At 45.9% G+C, this 18,688-nt stretch overlaps 6 protein-coding genes across 6 annotated transcripts; 3 read left to right on the forward strand and 3 right to left on the reverse strand.

Annotated features, from left to right (window-relative positions):
- Window positions 1-68: 68 nt before the first annotated feature.
- Window positions 69-1,134, reverse strand: F4813DRAFT_389841 (uncharacterized protein; the record flags this gene model as incomplete). The annotated part of the gene is made up of 3 exons (XM_049246917.1): window positions 69-187; window positions 242-490; window positions 1,116-1,134. 3 exons carry the CDS (start codon window positions 1,132-1,134, stop codon window positions 69-71), a joined length of 387 nt encoding a protein of 128 aa, XP_049099220.1.
- A 289-nt stretch (window positions 1,135-1,423) lies between these two features.
- F4813DRAFT_360885 (acetyl-CoA synthetase-like protein) lies at window positions 1,424-3,918 on the forward strand. Its single transcript, XM_049243455.1, has 2 exons — window positions 1,424-3,532; window positions 3,594-3,918. Exons 1-2 carry the CDS (start codon window positions 1,913-1,915, stop codon window positions 3,678-3,680), a joined length of 1,707 nt encoding a protein of 568 aa, XP_049099221.1. The 5' UTR covers window positions 1,424-1,912; the 3' UTR covers window positions 3,681-3,918.
- Window positions 3,919-4,343: 425 nt separating this feature from the next.
- F4813DRAFT_389843 (uncharacterized protein) lies at window positions 4,344-5,099 on the reverse strand (the record flags this gene model as incomplete). Its single annotated transcript, XM_049246918.1, has 1 exon — window positions 4,344-5,099. One exon carries the CDS (start codon window positions 5,097-5,099, stop codon window positions 4,344-4,346), a length of 756 nt encoding a protein of 251 aa, XP_049099222.1.
- Window positions 5,100-6,558: 1,459 nt separating this feature from the next.
- On the forward strand, window positions 6,559-8,425 carry F4813DRAFT_84491 (uncharacterized protein). Its single transcript, XM_049248951.1, has one exon. It carries the CDS (start codon window positions 6,911-6,913, stop codon window positions 8,084-8,086), a length of 1,176 nt encoding a protein of 391 aa, XP_049099223.1. The 5' UTR covers window positions 6,559-6,910; the 3' UTR covers window positions 8,087-8,425.
- Window position 8,426: 1 nt separating this feature from the next.
- On the reverse strand, window positions 8,427-10,202 carry F4813DRAFT_396469 (uncharacterized protein; the record flags this gene model as incomplete). Its single annotated transcript, XM_049247827.1, has 3 exons — window positions 8,427-8,937; window positions 8,988-9,829; window positions 9,888-10,202. 3 exons carry the CDS (start codon window positions 10,200-10,202, stop codon window positions 8,568-8,570), a joined length of 1,527 nt encoding a protein of 508 aa, XP_049099224.1. The 3' UTR covers window positions 8,427-8,567.
- A 4,400-nt stretch (window positions 10,203-14,602) lies between these two features.
- F4813DRAFT_84512 (MFS general substrate transporter) lies at window positions 14,603-18,020 on the forward strand. Its single transcript, XM_049248952.1, has 2 exons — window positions 14,603-15,198; window positions 15,255-18,020. The coding sequence occupies exons 1-2, from the start codon at window positions 14,908-14,910 to the stop codon at window positions 17,880-17,882; spliced, it is 2,919 nt and encodes a 972-aa protein (XP_049099225.1). The 5' UTR covers window positions 14,603-14,907; the 3' UTR covers window positions 17,883-18,020.
- The last annotated feature ends 668 nt before the right edge of the window (window positions 18,021-18,688 follow it).

Here is an 18,688-nt window from a genome sequence, read left to right on the forward strand (position 1 = left end):
AGTTACCACTTTAGAAACTTGCCTCCTACTTTATTGAGAGATGCGTCGCAGTAACATATGCATAGACACTAGGATATTCCAGAGCCGTGAAAGAACTCGAGTGCAGTCCGTTGTCGTTCGTCAAAAGGGTCATGGCGCAAATCGGTATAGGCTCCAGAGTCATTGATTGCGGCGACGATCCAAGGGTCTGGAGTGACATGTCAGCCAAAATTAAATCCAAGTGCAAGTTATATTGACTTACACTGATAATCGTCGCCCACCTTCATGAGAAGAATGTCCCATTTGCGCGTGGCGATCTGGGGGCAAGCCTGGAGAGTACCTTCTGAGCTAGCAGTGCAATCATAGATGATCATGGCATCCCACGTGCAGGTCGAACAGCTCTCAGGTGGTCCCCTGAGGAACTTAATCTTGTCCCAGAAGGACCGGAGGAAACCGGTAGTGGCATTAAACGTGCCTCGTTTATCTGCCGGGATGGTGATCTTGACATGGACTGGGGGCACGTTAGCAAGGGTATGTTGTACTTGTAGAAACGAAACAAGAGCTCACGTTATTTTTTTTTGGCGATGCCTAGGGGTCGAGAAGAAGCGAGGTTTTTCTTCATTAATTCGCAATTGCTCTTCATGCGTGACGAAGAGTGCCTCACCAGGACAGACTCTTATTCCCCAAACAGATATATTGGTATCCAAGATAACAAGCGAGATGGGACGGATCGTTTTCAGTGGCTTCCTTGTACGCGATGGTAAGTGTCAAATCAACGGTGTAGTTAGCGAGGTGTGACACTAGGCTTACAGGATTGGGAGAAAAAGTAACACTCAGTTGGAATACAAGTAGATGTGGTGGCTTTTATGATCTAGATATTGTCTTAGCTGCATTAATAGGTTATCTACATCTTGTATCGACTTTTCTCGTTATATCTGAGGCTCTTATAAGTATAAGTGGAGTGGGAATATTGGTTAATTTAACAATTAAACCCGTTTCCCTATTGCATTCGAGAATTACGCCACAATCATTGTTGTAACTGGGGAGAATTACTATAATCCTAAGCCAATGGCTATGCTTGTCTTACTCAAAGGACGTACAGTCCCCATCTACATATATGGTGTAAAGTTACACACATTGTCTCAGGAGACACATCGTGCCGGACAGAACGTATGCTAAATAAACCTCAGGTGCTTGATTAGGATATTGGTGCAAATAAATCGCTACGAGGAACAACGGCAACGCCAAATCCCGAGGTGTGTGGAATTTATTTCGAATGGCGGATCAACCGAGCTCGGGGTAGCTATCTATCCCCTTTCTGAACAACGATGTAAGGGTTAAGTATCCTAGGTAGAAAGGAAAAGGGGGGCAAGCCTCGGCTCCCAGCTATTACCCCAGCATTTTTCTCCACTGCTTCTAGGCTGATTTGCGGGGATAACGACCAAAAAGGTGCCATTTCAACCCAATTATATTTGTCACCGTCACCTTCTCTTTTAACCCCTACGATCTGGAGCCAATGATAAGGCTCACGTAGCGAAGAAGCTATGATTTGCATCACTACAGGCTACGGCACCAACGAAGTTCGGCTCCGTCTCCGCCGTGCCCGAGCGAGTCTTATACATAATAATATGATTTCTCTTATACACGAACATACAGCTCCGACTTACTCTTATTTACGTCTGCTTATCACAAGAAATTGCGAGCTCCGAGTCTTCGTGATAGTGGCATTTTGCACCGATACAGCTGCCTGAATCCCCTCTTTTCGAGATAGTTCATTCGCGGGGCGACGAACAGCTGTTAGTCCAACTCTGTTTAGAGGAAGCTACCTACCTACCTAGGTATTCAACACTTCACAGGGAAGTAAATTCGGAAATATTTTAATCGCTTCCACCTACGTTTCCTTCTTATCATCCTCGCGATATCTGTTCCCACTATGGTTCTCGAATCAAGATGGACGGTGCCGATACCGAATTGCTCCGTGCCAAAATGGGTATTCGGGTCTTCCTTCGACTCACTTCCAGACAATCCCCAATTCATTGATGTTGACCGCCCGGAGACGCATTTCATCACCCAATCTGGTTTTCGGCTGTGGTCGAAGCGGCTGGCCTTGGGATTGACGCGAGCAGGTTTGAAACCTGGCGATCGCGTACTCCTCTTCTCCGGCAACTCGCTCTTCACCCCAGTAGTTTTCATGGGTATTCAGATGGCAGGGGGGGTTTTCACAGGCGCTAACCCTAGCTTCGTCGCCAGGGAGCTTGCTTACCAGCTGAAGGATAGCGGTACTTCGTTTCTAATTGCAGCCGACGCTAGCATGGAGATCGCGATAGAAGCCGCCGACAAGGCTGGTCTTCCGAGGAGTCGAATATATAGTTTTGATATAAGCGCTCTTGACAAGCAACCAGGCAAGGCGCGACTCGGAACTCAACATTGGACTTCTCTTCTCGCCCCTAAGAGCGACGCAGTCAGGTTTGACTGGGTTGAACCCGCCGACGCGAGGACGACGGTGTGTGCTCTTAACTACAGCTCAGGCACGACAGGTGTGCCGAAAGGCGTCGAAATCACACATTATTCCTATGTAGCGAACGGCCTCGGAGTTAGCTACATGGAACGACTGGATCCTGAATATGAAGAGAAGAAGAAACGGTACCGCCGTTTAGGCTTTTTACCGATGTATCATGCATACGGTCAGACCTTCTTTGTCTGCATCTATCCGAAGGAAGGCGTGCCAGTCTACATTATGTCTTCATTCAGTTTTGAAAAGATGCTACAGTGTATTGAGAAATTTCGTATTGACACCCTCCTCGCCGTACCACCTATCTTGGTTCTACTTGCCAAAAGCCCTCTTAGCCGCAAGTATGATCTCAGCAGCCTCGAGAATATAGGCTCTGGTGCCGCACCGCTAGGAGCCGAAGTTAGTGACCTCATCACTAGGCTTTGGCCAGACGGTGCTTTGAATCTCCGCCAGGGATGGGGTATGACAGAATTGACATGTTCAAGTGCAAGTTGGCACCCCAAAATGGTTGCTAAACCCGCAGCCGTCGGCGAATTATTGCCAAATTGCAAAGCGCGTATCATGAGAATCGACGGCTCAGGCGAGATCACCAAAGGCAATGAGAGGGGTGAGGTATGGATTACTGGGCCTACGCTCATGAAGGGCTACTGGAGGAAGCCAGAAGCTACCGCGGCTACCCTCCATATCGATCCAGATGGCACCCGTTGGCTGAAAACCGGCGATGTTGGGTTTGTGGAGAAGTACGAGCCGGGTGGGCTGCTCCACATCGTTGACCGCATCAAGGAGCTCATCAAAGTGAAGGGTAACCAAGTAGCACCGGCCGAACTTGAGGACGTATTACTCGAAAATAAGGGTGTCCGCGACGTCGCTGTCGTGGGCGTTACGATCAAAGGCGAGGAAGTGCCACGTGCATACGTTGTGCCAGACCCCGAGGTGAAGCAGACGGAGCAGGAAATTGCCAAGTGGATGGAATCCAAAGTTGTCAACTATAAGCGGTTGCGAGGCGGTGTGAAGTTTGTCGAGGCCATTCCCAAGAATCCGGTAAGTCTAACAAGATGTGTGTGTGCTCGATGAGAATTCGACGGCTAATAGTTACATGTAGTCCGGCAAGATCCTTCGCAAAATACTTAAAGACCAAGCAGCGGAGGAAGTTGGCGATAGCAAGCCGGGAATGGCGAAATTAGCCTAGAGTTGCACTTGGACAACAGCTGGGATATCGAATTGCTTTCTCTTGAAGATGTGTGTAGGAATGTAAAGAGAATTCAATGGTATATACGGATTCCTCTGGGTTTAACAGATTCACGATATCCGAGAAACTCGTAAGATACATTAGATACATGAGAGGCTGCTTCTTCCAGAGCGTATTCCACCAGTATACTATCTCATTTTTATACGAATTTAATTAAACGCACAGAATTTAAGCCGTTGCACTAGTAGTACAGTATAGCAGAGAGAACATCCTCGTTTATACAAATCAAGTGACTATTAAGACGTCTGTCCCTTAGACAAAAAAGGGTTATATAGATGTAGGTATAGATGTAGGGATGTATATTTCTGGTCCGCGGGAGTTGAATTCATATAGTTCCTTGTACATAACAGTTATTCACATTGTTAGATTTTGCCTAGCTTCCAGCTCCGATGACTCAGATCTAATACAAAGGGGCTAGTTTTAATATATTAAATACCTAGGTAGTTAGTAACTATCTTAAAGTATACTTTCTAGAGTTTAGTATCGGGCTGGGTATAGCAACTGCCCTCTATTAATAAATATATATTTTAGCTAATAGGAGTAGGAGTCTGTTGACTCCTTCAATATATTGTATACTTCGGCTCTCCATCAACTATTACTTAGTTATTTTTCCCACTCCATGTCTGATATATTATCTACGACACTGTACAACCCCAGCCTTCCTCCTCCATACATGTCAATTCCGCCCTTGATGTTAAGAGGATTGTCCGGCTCATCTGGGTATCCATAATGGCCCGTGTTTTCCGATGCAGATGTCCAGCAGCGGCGCATGACATCGTCTGCCTCCTTATGGAAAGCTTGGACTCCAGGTCTTCTTCGGATTAACGGTTGCATCTTCTGGAGAATCCTATAGAACCAATAGCGACGGCCTCGACCGTTCACAATGTTGTAATTGGTTATGTCGCCGGAGCGATCCACATGGTACACAATGTCCCGTAATTTGAGGCCATTCACACAGTCGCGTCCAGTTAGAAACACGCTGGTATTACAAAGTTTGTCGAGATCATTTCTCGGGTGACGATCATCAGTGAAGGCACGGAAAAGAAATAGATGTGGCCCGCCAGAATGAGCATATCGTATCGAGCCGTCGCATATCTCAAGAGTTATCACTTTACCGCTCTGAAGCTTCAGGGCAAGCTTCCACGTGTTAGGTAGTGGAAGAAAACGATCCCTCGATGGTAGGGCGAACAACCACACGCTTTCTACAATTTCTTCCCAGATGAGGGGCCATGCGTCAAGTGGTGTGGAAGAGGTGAGGCCAAACCAGAAATTGAGGCTGAAGTTATATGCGGCTATGTCGAACTCCTCACGCGAGCGGGTGGTGAGGTGGTCTGTGACGTGCTTGAGCTCCGTCTTCATCTTGGTACAATATTAATAGAATTTAAAGTGAGCGCAAAGCGAAGTTGGTGGTATTAGACTACCTGGTTGAAAGTATCAGTAGGCAAAGTGTCTCAATTCCGAAGACAGAGTTAAGTTAGGTGTTTCGTTTGCAGTTGGACTTCTTTTGGCTTGAATAGGGGCCGAATAAAATGATTTTTATACGGCATAGATCTGATAATAGGTGACTAGGAAATTGTTTCTTATTAATATATAACTATGTCGTAGTTTAGTAACAACACCAATGTATGCAATTTTTGGATATATAATGTGACAAAGATATTTGTATCAAGATGTGATACGATTTTCAATGAAGTGGAAATCATTTGGGTTCTTAGACTAGTAGTTATGGGACAACTAGTAATCATTAACTTAGAACGTAGACAGGTAGGATCTGAAGCTAGACTCACCTTAGGTAACTGGGCTTGGATATGTTTGTGATATAATAAATACCTACCTAGGTAGTTATTCGTATTAGAGTTAATTAACTTTAACTAACTACTGTAATTTGAGTACATAGAAGTAATAGTTGAAGAAGAATTGGTGCTCCCTTCAATGACATATTAAGCGCTTAACCTACTATTATGATAATGTACATTTCTATATATTCTTAGAGGTTATCTATGCCCTTATGAATTAAGTTAAACATCTCCCTATGTGATATAAACACACTACAAATCAACTGTTTTTACTTTTGATTGTCTCTAACTGTTGATTATTGATAACTATTATATATATACCTATTATAAGAGTAACATGTTGTGCTATAAGTCTATCGGGAACAATTGGTCTATGTACCTTAGGTACATATATTTATGACTGACTATAGTTGTCGATAGGTATTGACCACAACTTCTTGCTATCCACCTACACCACCCACTGAAGTTAATCCTAATGTGCAATGTGCGTATACTGTCTACCTAGACATACTGTATATGCTGCGTCAGCACTGTAACCGCTTTTGAAATAAATCAAAGCACCAAGTATTGGCATCGTACGAGGTTACCAAGATACCCTACCCGTATGCACGTATGCATCTTAGACGGACACTGGGGTTTTTATGGTATACGTAAGTACGGAATATCCTTAGACCAATTGAGACGGGAGCAACCCTCAATTGATTCGACTACCTAATGTATATGGCCCAAGCGCCCAACCCCTTTTGACCACAAGAAAAATTGACCACAAGAAAAAAAGGAAGCTGGCAATGCGGAACGCTGTAGTATTGTGTTGACGACGCATATTTAGTTCGTATATGTCGGAGATCTGCAATGCTTGCGCGTTTATCATTGATAGGGTGATAATCTAATTGCACTAAGAAAAAAAAAAGTTGATTCATAGATCGATCGACAGGACAGAAACACCGCGGGAACGGGAAGGGTGGGAAAGGTGGGAAGGGTGTCTATCATTCAGCCCACCGATTATTCCTGTTCCTGTTTGTCCCCCCCCCTTCTCCTCTCCTCTTCCCCCTTCTCCGAAAAAAGAGGCTGGGCCAATTGATAGTGGGGACAAGAATCGTGTACCCAGCCTCCCCTATGTACATACAATACGAACGTTCTAGCTGTCATAAATCTGTCAATTTTCAATTGAATCGACACCGCTTCTAACATTTTCCAATTCCGATTTCAGATTTCTTTGTTCGTTTCGGTTTTTTTTTCTCTCGCACTTGCGATAGCCACCACCAAACTATTCCGTACAAGCCTCGTATTTGCGCTACCAAGTGCGTACATAACATTACATACCGTACATACACATACACATACATACCGCCACGATTCATGGAATGAAAGGAAATGAGTAGTAGTACATCCCGTCACCGTACCACTATGAATTCACCCTCCTCTAGGCCTCGTCCACGCCAGGCCCAACAACCACGTGACTACGAAGACGCAGCAGCAGCGGCGGCGTACCACAACAGCGGGAAAGCCCCGCGCTTCGATAGTCACGACGACTTTTACGATTTCCTCGACAGCAATCGAGGAGGTCCTATGTCCGGCCTAGGTGCCAATCCAGCCCCTAGCGCAAATCACGGTGCTGCGATGCAAGGCCAACCCTCACAAATACCCACACAACAGCAGCAACAACAGCAGCAACAGCAACGCTTTAGTCAGGGCAGCCAACCTAGTAACAGCCCATCGCAGCAGAGTAGACCGCCGTTGACAAATTCATTTCCCCCACAAGGAGGAAACACACCGAATCAATCGCGGCCTCCGTCATATTCAGGCAGTAGCCGTTCCGAGGAGATGCTCGTAGCAGACCGTACCAGCGGCGACAGTAGAATCCAGCGCCAGAATGGCCGCCGCACCGGACCGGGCAAGCCTGTGGCAGGACCACGACCGCCAAGCAGCTCTGGCGGATCGTCTCCACCACGGAATTCAGCAGGATACCCGTCCAACCATCCGCAGATCCAGCAAGCCCAGGCCCAGGCCAAAGCAGCAGCAGCAGCAGCCTCAGCATCCGACCCCAGCCTAGCAGTCCCCAATGCCAACCTCGGCGCATCCATCCAGCGGCTCAAGAGCCCTAGCGTCATGGATTGCGTGCTGCAGCCGCTAGACCAGAAGGTGCACGAGTACGCCGAAGTGATGCACCGCGAACAGGACGAGATGGACCGCCTAGACGCCGAGATCCGGGCGCTACAGGAGCGACGCGCCGACGCCGAGACGCGGTTCCTCGAGGCCAAGAGCAAGCACGACGACTACCGACGGCAGTATCTAGACGTCGAGCGTGCTATGCGCGGCGAGCCGCTACCCCCTCCCACACCGCGGGAGCTGCCTCAACCGCACCAGGTGCCTCTAGCGCGACAACACACGCGGCCCATGAGTTTCCAAGACGATGACGACGACGACGACGACGAGTTTGCGCCTCCGCCGTCGTCCCATCGTCGCATTAACTCCCAGCAGTCATTTGGGCGGACCTCGCAGAAGATGAAGGGAGGTCGTTTCCGGTTCAGTTTGTTCGGAGACAAATGAGCCGAGAGAGTGTCTGATTTGAAATTTAATGCTTGAAAGATATTAAAATGGAAAGGGATGATTAGTGTAATAAAGATGGATGGACATAGGTAATGATTTATGCTAACATCTTCCACTTCATCGATGTAATATGATGGGATAATGGTAACGATAATTAGAGTATGTGGACGGGCGTCATGGAAAATAAATTTAAACCTTTCAGGCCCTTGACAGCTGAGACCCCCTCTATGCTACACCTCGAAGGGAAGTGTGATTGGATTCGGAACAAAAGATTGGGGAATAGGGAGACTATCAAATAATATATTTTACCTATTACTCGGGAACATCACACATGCTTTGTTTCGTGTTAGGACCATGCCAGCTAAATCATCCCTCTTTACAAGCTCGCTAACTGAACTTAGCACATGCCGGAACTCGCCTAGATCTTTTAGATACCCCTCCAAATTAACCGATGCCATCGAAGCAACTTTGAATAGATCCACTACCGCTCGACTCCCATAATACAGAGTCTTTCGAGCTGAGACGACCAACCAAAAGTCAGCGTAACGCGTGCGTACAGCAGTTGTTCTTCAATATCTCTAAGCGCAGCGGTGTCGAGAATTGTTAGATCCTCCCACGACTGCTCCACGAGGTTGGTTTCCGAGTTATCCCCGATTTGTATTTCGTTTGATGTGTCTCCGAAGAAAAGTTGGGACCAAGCATCATCGTGCCACACAAGCTTACTGGCCGTAATCATACCGCTTTCGTCAATCATGGATCCGATTATACGTGGGTTGGGTGCCAAATCTCGCCGTGTATCGCAATTATTGCAAATTGCAACGGGTTTGTTGGCGTAAACTGGCATGCCACAGCTGAATAGATACCGTTAGATTGGCAAGATGAGATGTGATGTTGAACTCACCACTCAAAGCAACAAAAGGAACGTTTTTGCCACTGTTCCATCAATCCCATCTCGAGAATAATAACATTCAATTTCCCAGTGAAGTCGAGTTTCGGCTCAGGGTTACGTACCTGATCTTCAATATCGGCGATCGTGTATAATATTCGGTTAGGGCCATGAATTGCAAGATTAATATCCCAAGCATCATAAGGGAAGGGGATGTGTACGCTCTGTCTCTTGCTCATATTCTTCACTTTATCTCTAAGCCAGTCGGCATCTGGGAACTCGGGATCCACGTCGACCATTGAGGTGTATCCAATACCAAGTCCAGAGTGTGGATCATCCTGTTGACAGGTCGGTTTGGATATAAGGAGAATAGTTCGATTTGGAATCCAAGTTTTAGCCGAGGGAACTTTATCCTGCCATAGCTTCAGGACGCAAGTTGCCGTATCGTCAAAGATGCTTACGTCCACCATATCAAAATCACACTGACGTTTTTTCGAGTAGACAGTTCTACGCGGCCCAACGCTTCTCACGCAGACAAGAATCCTACCCTCTGCCATGTCGTATCCGGTAGAAAGATAAGCCTTTAAAGTCATGAGAGCAGGGAGATAGTTATACTCCTTTAAGTTACACTCCAAAGGACAGCGCAATATACGGTGGCCATCTGAACCAGGAGTGTCGTTATGGAGGGCAATGTGGGTTGCAATGTTTCGGCTAGGATAAATCTTAGTAGATGATGCACAAAACGGTATGTTGCCCGTGCCATCCTGAGTTGAAGCAGAAATAAAAGTCGCCCAAACCGTGACTCTCTGGCCAAGAAGCAATTGGTAGTCGGAAGTTTTCGCATAGTAAAGCTTGACCTACAAGATCTATTAGCGTCGAGATATAAAATAGGCCACTAGATCCTAATGATCATACTGCAATAGCGCCTGATCCATCAGATACGACAAGGAAATGATGGCCTTGCTCTTGGAGGTTGGTAGAAAAGTTCACAATCCTCCCAGTGATTTCATAATTAAAGGGACCTGTCTGGAGGAGTGAAATGGGACATTGTTCGTATGATCGTGGTGGTTTCCATGGTCGTGAAAGAGGGTTCGTCACTACTTCTATCTCATATGACGTGAAACCATCCCCCGGGATTTGAGAATCCAAGGAATCATTATTAACGTCTTCGGGACTTAACTGTACTTCCTTCGAATAGAAAGTCTGGATAGATGGGAAAGAGGTACCCATGTTGACGAAAACAGCTATGTTGGTAAGAGGTTGGGTACCATAAGGATGGATGAGAGGTGTCAATATTCTTCTTGTGATATTTCCGATTGAAGTTTCCTATATCGGCATGGGTATTGGTTTGGTAGGTGCTTCCCACCGATCCGTTGGAACTTCCTTATTTCAATATCCCTAACCTAGGTAGGTGCCTAAGTAAGGACGCACCTACTTCGTTACCATTTTCTCCAGAGCACGCCTTACAAAGAGGTAGGTACCTCAGAGCTAATCTCATATATGTACCTAGGTATGAGGTAAGTGTGTATCGGTACCCAGGTACCCTGAGACGGTTCCGATTAAGAACACCAGGCTTCCTACATGGGGGTATTGTTTATGAGCTCTTATTTATATTCTTCAAGTAGTCGCTCATAGCCCCTTAACGAATACCCCCACTATCTGATTCATTTTTCTCGCCGCATAGCCTCCCTAAAAATAATGTGCACTTCATCTATCGTCACAATAACCATTTAAACATATCAAGGATCAAGATTTACATGCGCTTGTTACTATAGATCTAGGTTCCCCCTTTTGTCGGGCTGCCGCTCAATGACCTATAGGCATCCGGGTTACAGCCAGTCCATCCACTACTTACTTAAGAATTGCCAATCTGATAGCCCCAAAATGTTATCCACTTGCTGTTTACAGCACACTGTAAATCTGGATATATTATTTCGGTTACTGTATTCGCTGTTGTTGAAGACGGTATTGTAACCGGCGGGCGACTACCAAGGATAACTGGACTTGCATATCCCAACCGTCCCAGCGAGCGCGCTTCGCTCATCGCCATTGCTACCTAGATGTAGGTATTTTGGGTTAAATAAATATATAGGTAGGTACATTAGGTGATTTGATCCCTCTTTTAAAGTTGAGTGGGTATCCAATGGCTCAAATATACTTTAAGAGTATACCTTCAAGCAGCACTTCAACCATTCACGTAATATAACTGATAGAGAGCAATTAGGTAGCTATGGTTTTAAAGCCTTTGAGATTATGGAAGATAGAATGACAAGATGATAGGAACGCTAGTGGGAGTCAAGCTGAATTTTTGATTAGTACGGGGCGAAGACGCCGAAGTAAACAATATATGATCGAAATAGTCGAAATACATCGATTTCTAATTTGCCCAGCTATCTTCAACAAATCCTAATCCAGAGCTCTTCGACTCAACTACCTAATTAGGCACCAACCCCTAATGTTGTTGTACGTGGTCTATCTATTCCGCAGATCCACACCTTCCTAATGGGGTTGATGCATACTTCGGGTCACATTGCATTGATGCTATAGTTTATTTCAACGACGAAAACTTTGGCATCTTTATCATGAAGGTTTATTCTTAAGAGTCTTTATAGAATATATGAATAGAGAGTTGCTATTGGTATTGGTATGCCAATTAGTTTGTAGCTTAGAAGACGGCAAAGGTTATTTATCCAATCAGCTCAAGGTTTTATATCACACTGTGATACTGGTAAAGAACAAGGCTACGGCAATAACAATTCTTGCGGTGGCAAACTATAAGTAGCACGGTAATGGAGCCTAGCCGATATGTCTCTTCAGGCTTGTACTATAATCTCAATATTGATCATTACATAGACCCCTTGTAGGTTATATTGTAGAAAGTGGGCGGACTTCTGGATAGTAATTACATAAGGCCAAGAACCCGAGAAACGAAATATTTTATAGCTTAGATTAGTATTTGTATATACTAATTAAACTAGCATAGCTAAAGTAGCCGCAGGTGGATTACTTGGATGAAAGTTGGTCTGGCCCATTATCAAAGTTTCTAGAGATACCTAGCTTCTTCATTTGCTTTTTCTTCTTCTTCGACAGCGGCACTAAAGCTGAATCGGTAGTTATAGTAAGATGCTAATAGCGCTAGTTAATAGGAAAACAACGCTAAGTTCACTCATGGTTAAGGCAATAATGTACCTAGGTAATAAAAATCTCTAGAAGGGTATGAACTATGTGTTTTTAAGGATACATTGTATCCACGGCTAGATATGTGGCCTACTTAACCTTGGCTGGTTCGCTTAACGCCCCCCCCCCTCCCCCTCCCCCGACATCGAGATTTCACAAAGCATTGTTGTTGTACAAGCTTACGGTCTCATGCCTGTGGAGTGTAGTTGGCAATGTCAGCGCTACTTTAAGCTTAATTGACCGTGGAAAATCAATATGGGGAAGATTCTGACGACATCATCTATTCCCGTATGTTGTGTGAAAGGGGCTGTAAGATCTTTGGGTTATGTAACGGAGATCAATCCTCTGGGTTTTGAAGTAAAGTCTCCTACTCTCGACGTTAGATATCCGGACACCTTAATCCCAAGCCTGGATAACATGTAATTTACGCAAGTAGTATGAAGTATCATCGTTTTTAGAGCGGTATAGTCGCAGGGCCAAGCATGTAAGGATGTTGAGTGTGTTTTCATAACCTTTATTTTCCCCTCTTTTGACTTATAAGCTTGATCAACGTGGAAGATCTAGCCCGCTAGCTCATAATCATTGCATATTAAGATGATCTAAAGTCGTGTCTAGTCTAGATCGAAGTCACGCGTATCGTAAGTGGAGCATTGGAAATAATAAGATACATAGGTAGGTATTGGCATGGTGCTAAGCTACATAAAAATGACTTAATAAAGCTAATCTGAATCTTTCTGACTGGAGCATCATCCAGGTATCCAACAACAGAACATGAAGCTTCACACGGATTACCATTTTAGGACTTCCCAATGGCAAGGAGAAATGATTTCGTCATAATTGAATGCGCTATATATAGAACCGGGATAAGTCAAGGGAGGATTTATTAAAGCGGAGAGATCTATAGTGCTTATGATTGGTCGAATATAACGTAACGAGACGGTCGCGTGGTATTAGCCAACAGATTTTAAGAGATATGTGATACGGTACAAGCACACACTTTACCAGGCACCTAAAAAAAGTATAAAGCAAAAGGTATGTACATGTAGTGAGTTAAGCTAGTTTTACCACGTTGTGTGTTTGCGTACCACAGTGAGGACAATAGCGGTTGTTAGCAATGGCGAGACGCAAGCTTGCCGAATTAAGTACCTACAGCAAACCATACATTTGACAATTCAACACGTCTTTTTAGTCATGCATAGGGAGGTCGACTCGGGCTTTGTCCGTCTGCTACGTATGTGGATAAAGTACCTAAACTTAGGATAGGCTAAGCCGAACCACTATTGTGTGTACGAGTTTTAGTTGCGGAAGCATGAAGGCATGGCACGTGCAACTATCAATTGCAAATAGACATGAACTAGGTAACAAAAGAAACCCAACCAAAAGGGTTATTTTTGAAGTTGGAGAGTTAGAGAAGAGGTCAGTAATAGCCTCGAGTCTTTCGAGACTACATAAAACAAAGGTCCACTTGGCCGTTACCCTAAACAATAAACGGCCTTCGTTAACCGTTCCAATCAGTGAAACAAATGTTAGGATGCGACGTAGATCTGGGGCCAATCTGGGGTAACTAGCGGTGATTAAAGTGGAGAGTCTTATTATCCTAGTCTATTTCTAAGCGTATCAACGTCATCCAGCGGAAACTAAGAAGTTCCACCAGAGTAGGGCGAGCTAGCTGTCCTCGCTAATATGCTAACAAATTTTCTTTTTTTTTTTTTTTTCTTCGCGCAGGTAGGTATCACCTTGTTAGTGCCCGAAGGTAATTGGGTGTGCTACAATCTCAAACTTCAGGTAGGAAAAGGTCTTTACACTTTATGTACTTCCGAACCTGCATGACAACTCCAAATACGCCAAGCTACTAAAACGAATTAAAGAAAGAAAACATCTCATTACCGACATCTAGCAATCAGTGCATTACAGCAGCCGAGAAAGGCCAAAATTGCGGCTTTTCTGGTTTCTATACTAGTATCCTTCTAGTCCTTCTAGTCCTTCTAGTCCTCTTTTTTCCCTCTCTTCTCATTGCACATTACACGTATACCTGGCGCACATACGGACATACACCAAATACGCAAATACAACTCACACACATACACAAGTCTTTGTGCATCCGTTTCCATTCCCCATTCCCCATTCTTCATTCTCCATCTTCCCATTACATCCCGCTACATTCTGCTCCCTTTCTTTCTCCCCTCGGTCTAGGTCATTATCGCTTACCTATGGCGGTCGCGGGGTAGGCAGTCTTGTCTGCCTCATTTACAATAGCTCCAGCTATCCTCACCGCCACCAGAACGCATATTTTCTTACCCTCTCTTTTTACCTTTCCTCTTCTCTCTCTCTCTCTCTCTCTCTTGCTACCCTTCGTCTCCTTTGACGTCTCCGGCTATTTTACACACCCTTTAGTTGATATTTGGTTAAATCTACACCCCCTGGAAAGTTGGCCTTCTTTACTCCAATCACGGCCTCGACAACAATTCGTTCTTAAGGTCCCACCGGGCTGCACTTATATAGGTACCTAGGTACCTAAGCAACACTGATTACCAGCCGGTCAGTGCTACATGGCTTTTATTCACTTATTCACTTCATGTCCCCACGTAGTATAAATCTAGGAAGCACAATCGCCTTAACCTTAGCAGGACCGCTTCGGTCAAATATACTATAATTCACGTTCCCTTAAAGGCATCTATCTCATCTCCTCCAAGGAGCGGATACGTTCTAATGGCCTTGCCTGAGGTACCTAGTCGCAAACGACATCCCCATACTAAATATGTCGTCAGGCGATTTCCCCAATCGCGGTCCCGCGGTCTTTGCTGTGACCATAGCGACGCTTGTCCTGACTAGTTGCATGGTTGCGGCAAGACTGTTCTGTCGGATCCGTATCGTACGAGGCGTTACATGGGACGACTACTTCATCATTATTGCCTGGATTATAGCCATTGCTCTAAACTTTACCATCGATCTGGGTGCCAGTAAGGGACTCGGCCGACACGATGAGGACATACCTCCTGAAAACTGGAACGCTCTCCGGCGTTCCGAATATGCCTTTTCAGTGCTATATGTAAGCCCAATCCCACCGTGAAGGTCACATTGAGCTCGAATCTGACCATATTGTAGAACCCGGCCTTGATGGCTACAAAAACGTCCGTTCTGATATTTTACCTTCGTCTGTCTAAGAATACGCAGAAGGTACTACGACTGGCTTCGTGGGCTGTTCTGGTTATTGTCAACTTAGCTGGCGCGGTCTTGACGTTGATCAACATTTTCCAGTGCCGCCCGGTCCAAGCGGCATTTGATCCATATCCCGATACGGCATACTGCATCCCATTGCTTACCGAATTCATATGTTCGGCACCGGTCAACGTTGTAACGGACCTCGCGATCTTAGCTTTGCCATTGCCTGTTCTAACTAGCATGAGGCTTCCACGGCGACAGAAAATCATCCTGATATTCACGTTCGCTTTGGGTATATTTGTTACTGTAGTTGATGTCGTCCGGATCTACTACCTCGAGCAGGCCATCACTCAAGTATCCTCGACAGCCTCAAGTAACCCAGAGGCAACATTCGGAAATTCAACTCAATTCGCCTGGAACGCATCCTTGTCCCTCATGTGGTCTGCTGTCGAAGTCAACGTTGGTATAATCTGTGCATGCATTCCAACGCTGAAGCCTCTCATCCGTCGCGTCTTGCCTTCTATGCTAGTTAACCCCAATGCGACCCGGACATACGATAAGGACACCTCGACAGACGGGAATGGAAGCTCGAATACTGGCCGACCCCCAACATCAGGTATTCTAACTGACGACCAGGTCACATCACCTGCTCAAACCCATGCGGCAGGTAGTCGAGATAGTCAGGTATCTGCCCTCGATTTTCTCACTATGCCAGAAATGAACCCGCCTCCAATTCCTACGCCAGATCCGCTTGATCGATCGCCTACTGCGCTAACAAGCGTCACGGGGACCTACTCGACATTCGAAAACTCGGTGTATTTCGGCTTCGTGAATATGCGTCGGCCAAAAAGTATGATCAGGACCTCTGTCCGGGACTCTTTCAAGTATTGTACTGTGGTCACAATCTTGTTTTTGCTGTGGGGGTTTTCCTATGGCCTTCTTAACCAGCTCAACGATGCTGTTGCCTCGGTCTCAGGCATGTCAATTGCTGAAACGATAGGATTATCTTCAATTTACTTCGGAGGAGGTTATCTAATTGGCCCGCTGCTCGTTGGCGAGTGGATCTTGCGACATGACGAGCATTCCCGGTCGAGAAGGAAGAAAAACGGCCCGGACCAGATCGGCGGTTATAGGGCAACGTTCATTGTAGGACTCTGTTTCTATGGCGTGGGAACGATTATGTTTTGGCCTAGCGCTGTTCTGACTTCGTTCGCCGGCTTTATGGTTTGCAACTTTGTTGTCGGATTCGGTTTGGCGATCATTGAAACAGGGGCCAATCCATTTCTTATATTTTGCGGGCCGATGGATTATGCAGAGATGAGGCTCTGTTTAGCCCAAGGAATCCAGGCTATTACTACCGTTTTGAGCGGACTTCTAGCCCAGAAGATATTCTTCACATCCGACAACACAGAGACATTATCACTACTAGACGTCCAATGGACGTACTTGGCCATTACGCTTCTTTGTGCAGCACTGGCTCTCTTCTTTTATTACATGCCGTTACCGGAGGTTACCGACGCTGAGATGGAGCACTCCACACGTTACCTCCCCGTAGACCCCCAAAAAAGTAGCTGCGGTGGGCTAAAACTTCGGACCTGGACCTTGACGCTGGCGGTTATAGCCCAATGGACATATGTTGCGGGCCAGGAAACCACCAGTATCTTTTTCCACGAAATCCTAACGCAACAGGACAACGTGCAAGCCCAATCAAGTTTTAAGGACACGACAAAAGAATCGCTGCACCCTCCGCCGGGTCTCACGCTTTCAGTCCCGAACTATCTTCTTATTGCTCATACTGCTTTCGCCCTTTCGCGTTTTGTTGCCGCATATCTCGCTTATCTATCGCCGACTCATCCAAAGGTGCCACAGCCACGTACAGTCTTGAGCATCACGACCGGACTCAGCATTATCTGTGGTATTTTGGTAGTAGCTCTCCGTGAAGCTAATCCAAATCTTATCGCCATACCGGTTATCCTCTTCTTCTTCTTTGAGGGACCTATGTGGCCTCTCATATTCACGCTTGGGCTTCGCGGACAGGGAAAACGTACGAAACGAGCAGCGGCGTGGATCACCATGGGAGCTTCCGGGCCGGCATTCTGGCCATATGTCGTTTATGCGATCACCGAGAAAGGTGGCAGTATTCAGACAGCTTTCAGCTTGGTTCCAGCTCTTCTCTTTATTACTGGATTCTTCTCTCTTTTTTTAGATTTGAAACGTGACGCCCGTGCGTTAGTCGATGCTCGAGTCGGCGCCGAGGACCAGTCTAAAATACAGGACCGAGCTAATCGGGATATGGACCTCGACACTATTCTTGCAGCACGGCGAAGGGCTTCGGTGGGTTTAATGCATATCGATGAGGAGAAGTCCAATTTCCTCAAGCGCTTTTCAGTCGCCTTGAGCAAAGGGAGCACTGCGCTCCCAGGGAGAAAAGGCTCCGACCCTAGAGCAGCCACAGAGCTCCACGAGATGAATAGTAGGAGTCCCGGTAGTCCGGGCAGTCCGGGCAGCCCCGGCAGCCCCGGCAGCCCCGGCAGCCCCGGCAGCCCTGGCAGCCCTGGTAGCCCTGGTTGAGACGGAGTGCAAATAACCAAGGTGTAAATGAAAATCTACAATAGCTATTAACAACCGGCTAGCACAATACTCCTTCCGAGCCGACCTCCTGGTGATAAAAATTTACCAAATCTGTTTAGGGCGAGAGGAGAATGAGATACGCCACGAGGTGAATTTGAGAGCCCTTGAGTTCTAACTCGAAGCAGTGGCTATTATACTTATTCTCGGAATTTTGTTCCTTCGTTGCTTCAGCAGATAGGGATACTCACCGAAATTTTCGATTTGCTTTATTTCATATGCTCTCGGGAATATTTCAGAGATCCTCATTTGGTATGCAGGGAATGAATTCGCTAGAAACCGTCATTGCGAAGGTACGATCACACGTATTCGCGAGATTTTCTCTATGCTAATAGGATATCGACAGAAGATCATGAAAATGAAAGAGTGGATATATAATCTACTTGCCAGCGCTTGGACGTGTTCGGGAACTTTGGGGCATCTAGAAACCCCTAGGACTCAAATCAAAGCTGACGAGCTAAGTTGCGGTCCCCAACGACGAGTCGCTCGCATTCAGGGGTCGAGTTATACGGCGGGGTTCACCTTGCGCAATTAATATTGCGAAGATATAATAGATGATAACCCGAATGAGAACTTAATTCAAGCTAGATACGGCAGTGCGGTAGATGGCGCCAGTGAATTTTAATACAATATCGACGGTGTCTTTGAATACATCTGGGTAGTCAAAGATAGCTCCTGGATAAACACCCACTTAATTAAGGACAATTCCAATACTAATACGGAGACGACCGGAAGCCTCGGGGTATTTA

Source organism: Daldinia decipiens (genome assembly GCF_022478715.1).
Source record: "Daldinia decipiens strain CBS 113046 unplaced genomic scaffold F4813scaffold_18, whole genome shotgun sequence".
Lineage (NCBI taxonomy): Eukaryota > Fungi > Ascomycota > Sordariomycetes > Xylariales > Hypoxylaceae > Daldinia > Daldinia decipiens.